The sequence below is a fragment of the Melanotaenia boesemani genome, chromosome 11 (assembly GCF_017639745.1).
Source record: "Melanotaenia boesemani isolate fMelBoe1 chromosome 11, fMelBoe1.pri, whole genome shotgun sequence".
Lineage (NCBI taxonomy): Eukaryota > Metazoa > Chordata > Actinopteri > Atheriniformes > Melanotaeniidae > Melanotaenia > Melanotaenia boesemani.
The window spans coordinates 7,662,444-7,679,187 of NC_055692.1; the positions used below are offsets into that span (position 1 = coordinate 7,662,444).

The 16,744-nt window shown below is 37.9% G+C and overlaps 2 protein-coding genes across 6 annotated transcripts in view; both read left to right on the forward strand.

The window, feature by feature from the left end:
• slc23a2 (solute carrier family 23 member 2) overlaps positions 1-4,981 on the forward strand; it is a 40,386-nt gene extending 35,405 nt beyond the window's left edge. For all 5 annotated transcript variants that reach the window (XM_042000336.1, XM_042000337.1, XM_042000340.1 and 2 more), the window contains one exon: positions 738-4,981. In XM_042000336.1, coding sequence (XP_041856270.1) covers positions 738-1,015 — 278 coding nt within the window. In that variant the 3' untranslated portion in view covers positions 1,016-4,981. The remainder of the gene's footprint in view (positions 1-737) is intronic.
• A 2,330-nt stretch (positions 4,982-7,311) lies between these two features.
• On the forward strand, positions 7,312-16,398 carry rassf2b (Ras association domain family member 2b). Its single transcript, XM_042000341.1, has 11 exons — positions 7,312-7,572; positions 10,137-10,186; positions 11,098-11,171; positions 12,274-12,349; positions 12,547-12,698; positions 13,546-13,646; positions 14,053-14,195; positions 14,353-14,506; positions 15,232-15,353; positions 15,506-15,603; positions 15,708-16,398. Exons 3-11 carry the CDS (start codon positions 11,119-11,121, stop codon positions 15,775-15,777), a joined length of 969 nt encoding a protein of 322 aa, XP_041856275.1. The 5' UTR covers positions 7,312-7,572; positions 10,137-10,186; positions 11,098-11,118; the 3' UTR covers positions 15,778-16,398.
• Positions 16,399-16,744: the final 346 nt, after the last annotated feature.

The following is a 16,744-nucleotide window of genomic DNA, read 5'->3' on the forward strand; positions in this document are numbered from 1 at the left end:
TTTTTTTTTTTTTTTTACCTATTTATATTTCTTCCTTTTTTAAATTTAAATGTTAACTTAAAACAAAAAACAGTTTGAATAAGGAAAAAAAAGGCTTGTGACACAAATAAAAACTCTTCTAAAAGGGCCAACACATACTACAGCTATGCAGGGCAGAAAAACAGCCTCCATTAGGATTTATGTGTGTCGGGGGAGGAACTTAGAAAAAGAAACATGACAAACATTAAAAACTGCCTTATTTTAAATTAAATAAAAGACATGGCACATAAATAATTAGCGAACATATGTCTTGTGGTCAAGTAACATGTTTTTTTGCTAGTTTATGTTGAGCTACATGGAGTGGGCTATCTTGTGTGTTAAATGGTGTAAATAAGGAAGATAGTCAGAGGAAAGTTTCTGAGGCCCCTCTTTTGTAATGAACATTGTATTTGCTGACAGCAGGATCTTAAAAAGGTAGACATTATCTCTGACAGTGAGCCATGAATCCTGCTCTCATACTTTAATCCAGGGCTTTATTAGATGGTGGTTGACTGAATAGAGGCTTGAACACCAGAAGACATGACCAATCATAATTTCTCCACATTCCCTCCAGCAGCATGGCTGAGTGATACTTTAAGACTTCTGTCAGGGACTTTCTATTTCCGTGTGTTTGTAAAAGGTCATAAGGCTGTATCAGTAGAGGAATAGTCTTTGTGGATTTTAATGACCTCATGATTAATCTTTTCCTCTAACCCCAGGTTCCCCTGAAGAACGAGGCATCAGGAAGCTGAAACGTGGTTCTGGTCTCAATGCGGCAGAGCTGGAAGGGATGAGATCTTATGATCTTCCTTTTGGAATGAACTTCATCCGCAGACACTCAGTCTTCAAGTACATCCCTATCAGCCCTGTGTTCACAGGCTACCAATGGGGGAGGCTACAGGAAGCCAGCAGGTGTAGAATGGGACATGGAGATGTAGTGAAGGGAAGAGGAGCTGGAGGTGAAGGAGGTGCCACGCCAGGAGAGAGCCGAGTATAGCCAACGGGCTGGAGAAATGGCTGTATTTGGGGAGCAACTAAGTTACACTAAGATGTAATGATGGGATAGTGGAGCACAGAAGCAATGCAGGATTGTGTGAAAGAAATTTTTTTGCACCACCCCCACCCCCCGTCGATGTGTTTGCTTAAGCTTAGTGTATGTCTTTTCCCACTTCCCACTATGCTATTTTTAAGCATGCTATAGCAAATCACAGCATGCTATAAAAGATGTCACCATGCAAAGGTGAGTTGGTGTGTGTGCACGTGTACAGAATACAGCGAGATAAAACGGGTCTGTGCTTTAATTTACTTCCATAAAGAGGCAAGTGGACATCAGATAGTCAAACCTGAATATCTGATGATTTACTGACTGAAAAGAGCTGCTAACCTGTACTCTGCATCTTTAAGGCATTTTACAAAATCATACTAGTAGATTGTCCACATGAGTGGATTATTTCAATTGAGGAACATCTTTTGAATCATTTGCCTTTAAACTTGTTATGCAACCACATTAGAGATACATGCACACACACACCAACAGCCTCAGTAGAAGTAGTTTGAACGCTACAGTGCACGACACGTGGTCATGCAGACTGATGGTAGTTTGTCAGGTGCCCTTAGCAATGCAGAGTGATTGTGAGATTTATTTTTGCACTATCTGCCTCCTGAATTCAAAACTAGAATGTCACTTCACAGCCCTCCTCCACCTTTTCTTCAGAAATCCACAAAGCAGCACAACATATCCACTCATCATACACTAAAATTACCTTATATCCCTTTTTTATATGCAAAGAATGCTAATATTCGCAAGACTTCCCATATGTCTGGGCATAACGATCACTGACATCAGTTTACAACTCCCTACCATGCCAGTATTATGCATGAGTTACTTAAAAAAAAGTAAATTTTATGTGAATACACTTGTCTCATTGAGCTCCTTAATGGCATTTAAGTTGTTTTACGTTACTTTGGAGCTTTTTTTTTTTTGATAACCTTTATTTGTTTTGTATGACAGCTTTGCATAATGAAGCAAAATTTTTAAACTGTCATGGTAACAGTAGTGCATTTTTTAAAGCTGCAGTGACGCACAGTAAAAGACACGTGGCCTTGTCAGGGAGACTTTGTGTACATACAGTTTGAGATGGATTAATGAAAATTGAATGCTTTTTATCCAGTGACTGCAGAGATATCTGATCCTCTGGATCTTTTCTCATGTTATTTTTAGGCTTTCTTTTGTTTATAACAGTAATGTGCCGCTATCCAAGCTCAGTGTGTTCAGCATATTTGTAGTAAGAAATAAGGATTATTGAAGTTTAGAGTCATTTATTCCCTTCTGTGTCCACTTATGGGAGTGACTTTAGCTGTTTTAATAAATTCAAAGGTGTTGATGACTTTCCTTACATTCCACCTCCCATTTTCGGTCATCTGCACACCTCCCTCTCTCACCTCCATGCAGTTTAACTTCTGGTGTTTGTTGTCTGATGCTGCTCAGTCTGTGGCAATGCCTTTTAATGCTGCGCCTTATAAACCAAGGTGTGATCTCAAAGAATGAATCTGACATCATGTATCTCTGCTGCTTTAGTTGAAACAGTATTTTAGAAAATGTCTTTGTTTGCAGCAAAGACGAGAAGCTCAACTACAAAAGGTATTTAACTAAACTGAGACCTTACCCAACCAAAATGCTAGCGGTCTTTTATTCTGTTCCATATACCAAAACTTTAAACATCTATGGTTAGATGAGAAACGTTCCTAGTTTTCTCTTGCTTGAGCTATTTATTTATTTATGGGAAAATTGTCGAGTGATTTATATCCAATGGCTTGTTTCAGTGTGGCAAAATGTTGAGTATGTTTATCGGTTTTACAAGTTTATGCCCAGGAAAGACGGGTGTCCTGATGTTTAACTGCTTCTCCTCTGCCTCGGCTACAGTCAGTGCTTTCAGAGACACGGAGGTTATTAGCTGGGGGTTTCTACTGTGTGAGTTAAGTTGCTTCTCTTTCATTCCATTCATGGCATGTTTAAAGCAATAGAAAAACACTTTGAACTACAGTTGGTTTCCAGATTCAGGCGTTTTTTACAGCAAGTACTGTTTGCACATGAAACGGTGTCAAGGATCAGGGTCTGAGTAAGGACCCCTCATCGACCTGGAGCCCTAAAATGTCATTAGAGTGCTTACTCAGTTGATATGAACATTCTGAGGACAAGTTACTGAGCTGCTTTGATTATTTAGTTTCTGATTGTGGCTCCATTTGTGACCTCATTACATCCAATATTAATTGATAATTAATTTTTCTTGCCAATAATCTTATCGACTTTGTCTGCTCGTTTTATCTAACTGTTGTAGTAGATTATGGGCTTGGTTTTTAATGATCAGCATTCATCTGAAGGAGAATGACCCCATTAATTGGCACTAAACATTGTAATAAATAGTTATTTAATTCACTTGACACATCTGTTTGCCTGTTGGGCTTGAAAACATTTGCATATTGGCAGATTTGGCAAACAACAACTTCAATGTACAAATAAAATGCAGCATGCACATATTGTGTCACTAGATGCTCATTGAGTTATGGACATTTGAATATTTGACAATTTGAGACAAACGTGGTGATGCTAAGTCTCTGCATCAAGCCTAAATTGTCAGCTGAATCTAAAATGAGGAAAATGCCTTTGAGATGTTGATGGAAATTTTTTATTCTGTCGGTTTTCCTACAGATCAATGGAAATCATTCTCATAGTTATTGCCTTAAAATCTTAAAATTTTGAGAAGCTGTGTGTCAAGTAAAAATTCTCAGATGTGATGTTATCATTTCGACATGCTCTGTTTTATGTAGTTTATTTAGTCTTTTTAGTATTGTTGATTCACGTAAACTGAAATCACCATAGCCTCATGTTTTTTACTGTCTTGTTACTTTTTTATCTCTATGTAAAGAGGAAAGTTGGAAAGCGAAAGGGGAACGCTACCCGACAAAGGTCTGGCTGGCTTTGGAGCAACCAAATTACTCAGCTGTCCAGTTTCTCCACAGCTTCAGAACTTGCAATGATGTGGAGTGTATCGTTAGGGAAATGTCCAAATGTCAATGTTCTATTCCAATAATGGGCTCATCAAATATTAAATAATATGAAATTATCCTGGAACCATTGGTTTAAGAAGTGCTGAAGTCACAAAGTCACAAAAGAGAATCTAAATCGACTAAATGTTGGCCTTGCTCAGAGCTAAATACAAAGCTGCATTGGTGTTGGTATTTGTGTGATATGAGCACACCAGCTGCTGTTTTTATGTTTTTTTTTATTATTTTTTTTTTTTTTACACATTCTTGTCTGCACTGCAGCGTTACTCCAGGAGCTGATGCTGAAGTCAGAGAAACCCTCACCGTTTACATCCTCTGAGAGATGGAAGGGATTTGGTGTTTTTTTGGCACTTCTTGTTGTAAATCCTTCAGTGCGTGGCATGCACACCATAATAACCTGCACAACACCTGAACTTGTTTTCTATGTCATATAATGTCCACACAGCTGGCACTTCTGTCACATTACCTCTCATCTCCCTGCATATTCTGTCTTACTCAGTGATCCTGCAGTGAAATATATATTGGCGTCCTGTCATCTTTGGTGTACCTGGTTACTCCCATGTTTCTAGATGCAGGAGGAGACACCTGCTGGTCACCTTATTAAGAGCCTGATGTTCACTGGCAGCTGAGTGATTCTGCCTTATTACCAAATGTCAAGATAAACATTAGGTTTTCTGTGTGCCTAAAAGCAGCTTCCTGATCATTTTCACTCTAACCTGCAGTTTTTAATATGTAACTTTTTTATTATTTGAAGAATCTAAGCACATGTATGTGCATTTAGTATTTTGTTGTTCCAGACATCCAGTTACAGTAAAAAAAAAATAAAACAACATCATGGTTTTCTGCCCTGAAATGCATTCATGTCATTTTAATCAACATATGGCTCTTAAGAAGGTGGCCATAAGGTATATAACACAAAGACATCTATCCCTTTCAGTTATTTTGAAGGGGAACTACTTAAAGATTATACTGGTGTGTAAAATGTTTAATCTTTTTCAATGTTATCTATATATATATATATATATATATATATATATATATATACATGTTTTTGCAACCAGATATTTGTAAGAAACAAATCATAACTTTTAATCTTAAGTCATGCTGGAAAGCGCACCATCTTGTACTTTTTATTTTTAAAAAGTAAATACATTTTTACCCTATTTTGACTGACTTGGTGGAATCCTTTTGTTTGTCAGGACCTTGTTCATATTGTATTTTTTATTCTAACATTTCTTTCTGTCTCTGTTTTACATTACTAGTATAAGTTAAAGAACAAGCTAAAAACATTTTAATAGATGTAAAAACAAACAAAAAAATGTATATTTAATGTTAGCTAAATATTCTAGAAGATAAATTGTGTAAACTAATTGTAGCATCAAAATGTTATATTCTTTGTTCTTACAAACTATTTAATAAGATGTTATAGAATGAAATCGGTCTTTTGTCTTGTCTTTTGTGTCGCCAATTCTGGTGGTGACAGCTTTTTTTTTCTTATATTTTCTTTTCCTATCACAAGGTAAAAGTGTAGACAGAGAAAAGTGGGTACTTACAGACTGAAGTGTGTAAGCAAATAACCTTATTTCTCATTCTAAGAGTTATTATAGTACACATTTACCTATTAGGTCTGAGTTTGAGTTAATGGTTTCAACTGGTTTTGAAGCACAAAGCTAATACTGTAAATTATGGTCCCATTTAAAATAAAATGAACAACAAAGCAGGTTATGCTTTAGCATGGGGATTGCAGCTCTTTTAATTTTGCTCCTTTTGTTGGCATTTTTCTGAGTTTATATTTACCAGCAAAAAACTTGAATATGTGATGGATTGGATTCTGCAGGATTAAACCATGAGGATATGACTGCACGATGGTGTAGTATTTAAAAAGGTGAAAAGATGGATACTCTGTTGTGTTGGTGGAAGCTTTGCTTTAAACAAAACCTGTATTTTAAAACATATCTGTATCATGTATAATTTTTCAATATTCCAACAAAAATAGTCATAACACCACAGCAAAGTTAATGTTTTAAAAAAAAATAAAGTTATACTTGGAAACTAAAAGATCTAAATGCCATCAGGTCTCGTATAACAGGAGTATAATATAGATGTGATCATGTACAGTATGTGGGAAAACTCGCATGATGTACTTACATGAGTTTTACTAATGCTGCTCTGAGTCCTAAAAAGAATACAAAGGGTGTTTCTTCCATTTTGTCTTTCGAACAGCCAAGCATGGACTCATAAGACACAGTCTCCACCTCTTATTTTCATTTTTTTTCAATCAAAGACTAAAGGTATTTTTCTTCTTCTTCTGTCTGGTCAAAAATAATCTTGAAAGCTGTGGTTATCCCAACTACTGGACCTTAATTATTTGGGATTTGTCTCATACAGTTATTTTCTATTGCTAAGACACATTTCTCTAAAGCACTGCTCCTTTTCTCCAAACTCCAAACCCAATTTTCAAGCCACAGTTGAGCATTTGGTTCAGAAAATAGAGTTTAGTGTTTTAGCAATTGAGGAAAAACTGTAACAGACAGCAGAATAAGTCAAGGGAATAACAAGAAAACCATGCCAAAAACATTCATACAGGAAAGTCTCTTATCTCTGTTTTACACTTTAAGTGCTCATCAGGTTCATTTTATGGAGGGTTGTTTGAATGTGTTAGCTGTAGTTTTTTTTGTGTTACTGCTGTTTCCCATTTAACAGAATTTTACGCCATTTCATCTGAAAATTGTTTTAATTTAGCTATGCTGTTAAAATTTTGCACCAATATATTTTAACAAAATGGCTTGGCAATTTTGAAAATGGTCAGTTTTTGCATCAGCAGTCTCAGTGAATCTGGGGGTTTTTACGTTTGCCTGAAAGGGGCAGCTTTCTCCCTGAACATTTATCATATTTGTGCCATAAGCCACATTTCTGTACATGCTCCATAATCACTAGCCAAATTATAAATGTGGAGTTTAGATGGTTTAAAGGTGGTAATAACTGACTGGTTAATCGTGAGATGCAGAATTGAGTTTGACACATGCCTAACTATTAAAGAAAACAAACTTTTTTGTTACATAAATGTGGGCAGGGTTTGATGCGACGCTGTACTTATTCGGGTGTTTATTAAATAACAATGATTATTCATGAGTTGTGTGCGCGTGCTCGGCTCGGTTCTCCATTGTTGTCAAGTTTTCATTCATCTCCGTACGCTGCGCGAACAAAGGCGCGTCAGTCTCGCTCTCTGATTGGCTGTCAGCCGAGGCCACCGCGACGCTTCTGTGCTGCACGAGCTTCGCCACAACAGATGGACCTCTCGCGCTCTCCTCCTCCTACTTCCACCAGCTCTTGGATGCACGGCTGCACGCGCACCCGCTGATTGTTTTCTACGGATAAAAAACGAACGATTTCACCAAAAAGTCGACCGTTAACGGATAGTTGAGCTGAAACGGAAAGGAAAGAAAAGAAAGGAAGGTGGAGGACCGACAGCGAGGAGAAACGCTGAAGGTGAGCCGAGGGGGGATCTCTTAAAGTCGGCAAGAATCAAACACTGGGGTCGGTGTAGCTTAAGTCGGCGTATCATAATGTTGTCTGAGATATTAGCGATACGGAGTGGATGTCGTTTGATTGTTTGCACTAAAATGAAGCTTGAAAATGTGAGGTTTTGGATAATTAAATAAAAAAAAATTTAAAAAAAACTACCCTTATGTGTTTTTAAAAAGCCGTAACGATACGCACAAAGACTAAAATCTAAATCCTAAAATACTAGACGTTCAATGTTTGTTTACAGTATATAGACATAAACTCAAGCACTGGACGTGAACAGAAATCCTGCACTGCAAACGATAGAAACAGCTTTTTTCTTATCACACGTGGTCTCCTAACAGGGCACATATATGTATTAGTAAAACAGATTACATAACAAGCAGTAGATGGTTGAGATTCCTCTCAGCTTTTAGATGGGCAAGCTGCACAGAGGAACAGTGAATGTTGTGTCGTATAATCCACATTTAGCTGTATGTTTATTTTAAATTCCAGTTTATTACATAATTGAAATAGGCCCTCAAGTTTTGGTTTAGGTTAAACTTGATGGTTGAGGAGTATTATAGGATACTGTTTGATACTGTGAAAGAGGAAAAGAAGGCCATAAACCTAGTTGTATTTAACATGCATGTCTAGAGAGGAGACAAGCAAGAATACTCAAGGTTTGCCATCAGTTTTTGCTTTCATGGATGAAGTAGTAGCATATAAGATGTTTTTATATGACTGGTAGTTTCAGCTCTCTGGAAACAAATCATTCAGGCTGTATCTAGAAGATCTAAAAACCGTCTTTGGATTCAAGTTAAGTCCTGCAGCATTTTTGACAATCCCACTAAGGAGCAGGAGACAACACTATTTTTGGCTCTGTACTGTGGGCCACTTGCTTGAGCCTACTTGTTTTAGGTGTTGCTATGACTATAGCAACAATAGAGAGGCAAAGCAGTAATAATGTGAAAGCTGAAAGGCTGGGGAGGTGGTATTGGTGGGTTTGAGGGAGGATAGGCGGAGGTTTGGAGCCATTCATTGGCCGTGTCAGCCAAAGACATTGACAGAGGAGGTCCAGAGGCAAGAGGGCAGAAAACAAGGCGCCATGTGTGTCAATGAAAGGGAGAGTTCAGGGGAGGACGGTCTGGAAGTTGTGGTCATGAGTTTTAATAGCATGTTGGATGGCTTCTAGTTGTTCATATGGGAGCACAAAGGAGATGCAAAGCCAAGAAGGAAACTGAAAGGGGAAAAACAGACATCACAGAGAGAAAATATTCCAGTCAGAAAACTTGGAAAGTCATTAATAAATAGAGTTACTATCATCCAAAACAACTGTGTAGAAGAAGCCAAGTTACATAAAAGGGGTAGATGGAGACTGGGGATTGGCTGACATTGTGATGGGGCACTGGGGAATTCATTCAGTCAATGACCTCTACATTTGGATTGTTTTCCAGCACAGAGAAGAAAGCTGTGGTCTGAAACATGACTGGGTCAGCCACCGATCTGTCTGGCTGCATTTTTATGCTAATGTTGATTTTGTTATTGCAGGCTCTGTCATGCCAGGTATTTCTGCAGACACCATTAACAATGAAAAGCAAGATAACATGGCCTGATTAAACATGAGCTGACACTGAAGTAATTCCAACCTCTGTTCTGTGGTTTGAGAATGAGATCCTCAGCTGAGGGGAGCAAGTGTCTTGCCAACAAAACATTTAATTTACACTGATACTTTGGCAGCAACTTCAAAGGTGAAAAGCCTGATTTGATCATTATCTCAGGAGCCTGCAGTAGCATCTGGAAGGATCAATTTTCTTATCAGATGGTTAGATGAACCTAAGTTCATGTTGGTCTTGTGACTTAACAGGCGATTACAGCTTTGTTTTGGTCTGATAGCTGGCCACATGCCCATCTCAGACCACTGGCATCACCTGGTAATAAGTCTTCAAGCGTGGATGCCTTTGAATGTGGTATTAAAAGCTAATGACTACCATTGTGTAAGTCAATGGCGAGCTTTTGGGTGCTTGACAGACCTAATATAGGTGCTGAAATATTGATGGTGTTGACATGGGACTTGGCTGATTGGCTTTTTAATATTTAATTTGTCCACATTTATTTCAGAGATTGATAGCCTCGGGTTATTTATCAGCACTGTGTTTAAAGCTGCTTGAGAACATGTTTTGTTTACACTCAGTAGTCAAGACATGTTTGATAACGGGGTGAGACAGCTTATGTACGGGTGATTTTATCTCAGTATCTTTTATAGCTTGACAACTCCTCCATGCTGTTTGTATTGAGGAAGTTTTCGGCTGTAGAAGGATTAGTGTCAGTTTCCTGTGTGACTGACTGAGCAAAGGAGGAAGCGATTTGACGGAAGGGGAGCACTTCCTTTAAACGCCCCCGCTCTACCCTGTCTGTTCACCATCATACTCAACTGAAAAGACCCTTGTGGTCTGTTTGAAACAGATACCTGACAAACTCCTACTACCTAAGGATACTACCTAGGATAGAGTCTTTGTGTCTTAACCTTTCACTCCATCTCTACGTAGGCCACTCCAACCTGCTGGTGACTCAACAAGAATCTACAGTCTTCAATTCGGTAAGCTCTGTGACACTCCTAGAACACTTATTTATCCTAAACTAGACTAGATTATTCCTAATTATAAAAGCTTGTTTGCAAAAAATAATGTGTTTATGAAACCAGTAATTGCTGAGTTATTTTACTTTGGGACAACGTAGTGGATACACTCACCCAACTAACCAACACTGTCACCCATGAATTCATCGTCTTTACTTTCTAAAAAGTAAACTTACATTCCCGTTCAAACATGGTCAGCAGAAATGGGAATTATTAGTAAAAAAAAAAATGTTGAGTGGATTTTAGTTTTAGGGCAGGGAAGCTATAGTTTCTGTATGTATGTATATAAATCTGACAGATGAGGGTGTAGTGTGTTGAATGCTCAGAGATTAATGTTTAAGCAGCTGAAATAATGTGAAGCAGCAGGTGGCCCATGTGTACTCCACCTGTCTATCTCCTTCCGGAGATACACACACATGAACTAGCACACAATCGCATACTGAATTGCAAAGGGGGAAGGGAATTTTAAAAAAAAAAACAAAAAAAAAGACAGCAGAGTGCCATTTTAAACAGCTGCATGTGTGAATGTGCAGTTTATGTGGAAAAGGGGGAGACATTTGAAGTGAAGTGATGACAGGAAAGAAGAAAATATGCAGAGCAGCTGCTCTGCTGCTTCATGATACGTTAAATATTCTGTGTGGTGTTGATTTTCTGTGGTAGTTCAGCTTTACAATCTTAAGGGGAATAGTTGACAGGAAAGTAGATATGATCTGTTATTGTTTACGATCTGGAGCGTTACCTCCTCCTACGCCTCTTTTTCCTGCAGTTTACTTCTGTCCTCTTCACGTCTGTGCTCACTGGTTGTCATGAGGAGTCATAAGACCAAATCAGATGGATGAAAATTAACTCTGTGTTGCTTCTTTGTTTTTCAGCTCCGCCCATGCTAGCTGAGAATGGATGATACACAGGATGGGGTTCAGATTGGAGAGAACAAGTTTGTCAGCAAGTAAGGTTTCATTTCCACACAGTTTCACATATGAACGTGTAAAAAAAAACATATCAGCATAAAATCAATAAACTCAGGTCAGACGCCTGCTGAAAACATATTAAACCTTAGTCAGCCACTGGTGTGAGATAACATGGTGTAAAAAGGAAAAAAAGGATGTTTGCTAAACACATTTTTATCCCATTAACAATCAGCTTAACTGTTTGCTAGCATATCTTAGGCATACATACTGTACATTCTCTAATTTATTGAGTTATGAGTTTACATAGTGAGTAAAATAAAAAGCTCAACATAAGCCTGAGTAAGTAAACTGTAACACACACATCTTATCCACAACATAAAAAGGGAATGTTTTAGAAGATTTAATCTGCAGTAATTGTCAGATTGTCATAAGCTGCTTTCTTGTAGCTGCAAAGGATTTTCAGAACATCTCATTAAAGCCAAAATCTTTCATGAGGCTGTACCGATTGATCAGGTGATAATCAGAAATGGTCCATTTCAGCTTGACTGGCTTCAATCAGGATATTTTTTTATTATTATTCTCACAGATTTCTTCTTTTCAGTCAGTAAACACACTTGCTTGCAACAATAACACAAAAAAGTATAAAATTCATGAAGAACATGCTCAAACTGACATTCAGCCAATTTGATATTTTTAGCCAGTTATGATTTAATCTCATGAGAAAAGGAACAGTTAGTAAAAACACACGTCTTGTTCTGATGCTGTTTTTTTTTCCTGCTGAGGAATCACAAATATTTTTGCTTATTGCCAAGGAGTCTGTCCTCTCACAAGCTGGCTCGTTATCAAATCAGACCTAGAATGGTAACAGGAGTGGACAAGAAACTTGTATCACAGCAAAACTGGTTATACACTTGCTTGGCGGCACTAAAAACTTGTATTAACAAATACATATATTCACACCATATTTTTATATAACTTGAAATGAATAAGTTCAAGAAGGACGTAAGTAATTCCTGCTTGATCAGCAAATTAGTTTAACCACATGTGCTGTGTTCTGTAAAACAGTTAGCAGTGATGTGTTTGGTGACTTGGGCTAAAATCAATGCCATGCTCCTTTTGTAAACAACATTTCCTCTTCAGGGCAACAGTCCTCTCACATCTGAAAACATACAACCTTTATTATGAGGGACAGAACCTGCAGCTCCGGCACAGAGAAGTAAGTAAATACATCTAATCTTTTGGTCTCAAAGAATCCTAGTCTCCACTCTTCATCCCTCTTGACCTTTTCTCTTTTGTTCTTAGTCCTTTGTAATATAATATAGACTACTCATTACACTGTCTGAGCCCATGGGGGTAATAACTGTCCATTTTGTGTGTGTGTGTATATTGATCAGAGCTTGTGTCTCCTAACAGGAAGAGGGGGAGCTGATTGTTGAGGGCTTGCTAAATATCTTTTGGGGCCTGCGGCGACCAATCAGGCTTCAGATGCAGGATGACCATGAGCGAATTCGACCACCCCCCTCCTCCACATCCTGGCACTCTGGTTGCAATCTGGACAGTCAAGGGTAAGAGGTTCTGACGGATCTAGTTACACCTTAGTGACCGGAAATGGTGATATGCAGTAGGTCAGCAAGGGCAGATATAGATTTATGTCTCATTTTGTCTGATCAGACACCAGGCTGTATTTAATGTTTAAAATGTTGTTTTATTTATTTTGGATGATTTTAATCCCTGCCGTTGCTCTTTAATCCTTAATCATGGCCCAGTTGGCAACAGTCCCTAAAATAGAATAAACCTTTTAAGCCACACCTTTGGCTCATTTTTGGATTTTGCCCCTATGACAGATCAGTCTGTGTCAATAAGCTCCAAGTCCCAATTCTTAGCTCAGTAATCCTATTTATCAAGTCAAGCTAGTCTTGTTAAAAATAACAGGCCTCAGCTGACATTTGTGTCATTAAATAGTATAAATGATATGATTAATACAGAACTGAGCTCATAGTAATCACCACTAATACTGATAGTAAATAATAAAATAATAATAATAACAGTAATAATAATAATAAAACACGATTGGGCATTTTAACAAAAAAAATTAATAAAAAAGTAAGAGAAACTGCAGCTAAAACAGAAGGTCATAATGAAATTTACCAGCATGTATGATATACATGTGTGCAGAGTGGGTAACAAGCTGCTGCTACTTGGCAGGAAATGTAAAAATAAAACTCCATCCTGTCAGTTTTTCATTGATTGTGTAACTTCAGAGTTTGTCTTCTTACAGTTAAAAATCTGCTAAGCCTCCCTTTTGATCACAAATGCTTTTTCATTGTCAATAAATTTATTAACTACTTTTATTAACAAATATTTTGTGCTGTATGTTTACAGTTTTTCCATTCTCTTGTTCCCCTTCTGCAGTTCACCCAACACAGAAGGTCAGCAGAGTCCACCAAGTGTGGAGGTGACGCCACCTGACAGTAAACCAGAGGATAACGAAGAAATTGAGGAACACTCGGAAGGTGTGGGGCTTTAAAGAATGTATGAATATTGGAACATACAGCATATTAATCCCTTGTCTATGAGGACTCATTGATTGAGTAAATGACAGATACCTCATTCTTGTTTAAATGTGAGCTACTGAACTTCACTATCTTGTGTTTTAGTCATAGAGATTCGCCTGAAAAAAAAGCGTTGTGAAGTCTTTAAGATGAAATGAACTTAATCAAATTAGCAAAGTAGCCTGAATAAATACTGCAGATCACATCTTTAATCAGCCTTCAGCTACTTTACCTTGGCACGTGTCTTCAGATAAGCAACTTCTTATCAGCCAGAAAGGAAGCTGAAGTCTCATCCATAAACATCTAGCAGCCTTAAAACTTGTGCACATTAGGATCACAGCTTTGACCTGATTGTTTTTTCACACAGAGGACAGTGAGAGCTCCGCTCAGCTCCTCAGGACAAAGAGCGATGCTGGAGTTTTAAGAAGAGGTCAGCGAAGGTCCCCAAGTGACCAGAGAAAAATCAGACGCCATCGATTCTCTATTAACGGACACTTCTATAACCATAAGGTGGTGTAATCGCTGCATCCCCAAAGACATTTCTAGTTGGTTAGCTATAATGCTGAAGTTTTAATGTGTGATTATCAAACTTAATGACACATTTAACTTCAAATGCTGGCATGAAGATATCTTGAAAACTAAGTTTAGCTTGTTTTTTCCCCCTCAGACGGCAGTGTTCACGCCTGCTTTTGGTTCAGTCACTAATGTTCGGATCAACAGCTGCATGACGACGCCTCAGGTGCTGCGAGTTCTTCTCAACAAGTTTAAAATTGAAAACAGCCCAGATGATTTTGCGCTGTATCTTGTCCATACAAGTGGAGGTGAGTGTGAATTATTCCGATTAAGTGTAAAAAGAAGTTAAACATGGTAAAAAGATGGAATTATTTTCCTAGTGAATGATTTATTGTGCTTAAAACTCAAGTTACTAACATTCATTTCATAGTTAATGTTAGAATCACTTTAGTGTCAACGTCTTTTCAACCTTTTAGCATCTCAATCTGTCCAGGATACAAAAACTAGACAAATGAAAAGCATAGTTGATGCATCAGAAAAAGACATTGGTGGCATATTTTTTCTTATTTAGTTATCATCTCAGTAATATAATATTTGCAGAGTAATGTTAGTGCAGTTACTTCCTCAGGTGACGGGGTTGATGCAGTTTTATTCAGCTTCTAAACATCATTACATTAAGAAGCTTTGATGATAAGACAATGTATGCTAGTTTACTATTTGGCACATTTTTTTTAATGAGTTTTATCTTGTTCACCTAAAGGGTGCAACAAAAACAGAGCTACACATTTTCACAGAAACACTACTTTGCTCTGCAGGAATTCAGCAGTTCACTTGAATGATCAGAGCTTTAAAAACAACCTCATTTGTAAAGAGAAACATAATTGTGCAGAATGAAGATGCCTGCAGATGATTGCAAGATGATTACAACAGTATTGTACACTGGGTTTAAAATCAGCCACAGCAGTAATGGCTGATTTTATTTTCCCTTTCTCATTTACTCTTGTTAATCAGTGCCTTTGTGTTGGCATTTCAGAGCGTGTCAAACTCAAGCGGACTGACTATCCTCTAGTGCTGAGAGTAATGCAGGGTCCATGTGAGCAGGTCTGCAAGGTTTTCCTCACGGAAGAAGACTTGGGTGAAGAAGTCACATATGATGTAAATCGTCACATTAATTCGTTTTTTTTTTACTTGATACAAACATACAGAGATTCACGACTATAACTGCATCACTTTGAATCTCTTAGAAACTTTGTATTAGTCTTGCTTCTTTTGAGCTTCGTCATTAAATTTCTTCTTCTTTCCACCAGGTGGCGCAATATATCAAGTTTGAGATGCCTGTTCTGCAGAGTTTCATCACCAAGCTTAAGGAAGAGGAGGACAGAGAGGTGCAGAAACTCAGGAGAAGGTACCAGAAATACTTTATATACTGTTGTTAATGTGTTGATCAACTGTAAGAGGTTGTTTTCTAGTTGATTAACATTTTATTTCCATCTGTTTCCATATTTTTAGGTATAATTACCTGCGCTGTATAATTGAAAAGCAGCTCCGTTGTTATGTAGAAGAGACAAAGTGTATGTGACCTGCCTCCTCCAACATATATCAGACTGTTACAAACCTCCCTGGAGTGTCACATCCTCCCATCTGCGACCAACAAGAGTGACCGAAGATCGGCTGAAAGCATCCTCTTCTTTGTTATGACTGCAAATCTGTCCAGCTACAATCAAAATTTTAGCATGCTAAACTGTGTGCATGTTAAATGTGACCCTTTTAACATCCGAGGTAATGACAGTTCATGCCGAACTGATCAGACGTTATCACCTCATCTCTGTTTGCTTTTAAGTAACATGAAGTACACACAGACTGGGACTCTTCTCCTGGGTGATTTTTTTTTTTTATAGCAGAATGAGGCTGAAATTAAAATGAGTATTTGTATTACTGTAAAGCACAATTGTATTGTTACAGTCTTAGAAAAGTGCCTGTTGGAAGGTTTTTCCAAGCACCAACTGTTCAAATTGACTCAAAAATTGTTTGTCCAGGCACACAAAATCCAGGGCAAATTCCTAGAACATTAACCAGACTGTGCATTAAAACAAGAGAAACCAAAACAGGAAATGGATGTGATGCCAATCAGACCGTGAGCAAGTGCTCCTAGTCCTTTAAGCAGACTTCATCTAGTCCATTAAAGCACTCGCTGCTTTTAGAAGACTTCCTGTTTAGAATTAGTTAAATCTGATAATTCTCTTTGTTTTGTTGCAGTTTTATGTTGTGTCTATCTGCCTTGCAGACATATACACTGCTGTTCAAAAGATAGTTTCGCATTTTGGAAAAATGTGCTTTTTTTTCCTGTTTAGTGACATGTTCATTGTATAATTGTTTAACCAGCACCAGCAGCTGGTAAGACAGGAAGCAGGGGGAAGTTATGAGCTCGGATTTGTCCAAAAGTGACAAAACACTGCTGCAGGTGCCTCTAAGGCTCACTAATTAATACTAACTTATTCAAAGTTAAACTCACTTTTTAAAAAAACCCAGTGAGCTGCACGGTGGTG

Excerpts from the sequence above, each read along its gene's own strand:
- rassf2b (XM_042000341.1), top strand. The coding sequence starts at position 11,119 with ATGGATGATACACAGGATGGGGTTCAGATTGGAGAGAACAAGTTTGTC. Across the intron at positions 15,354-15,505 it reads GTGAAGAAGTCACATATGAT|GTGGCGCAATATATCAAGTT; the intron begins GTAAATCGTCAC and ends TCTTTCCACCAG. Across the intron at positions 15,604-15,707 it reads GTGCAGAAACTCAGGAGAAG|GTATAATTACCTGCGCTGTA; the intron begins GTACCAGAAATA and ends CCATATTTTTAG.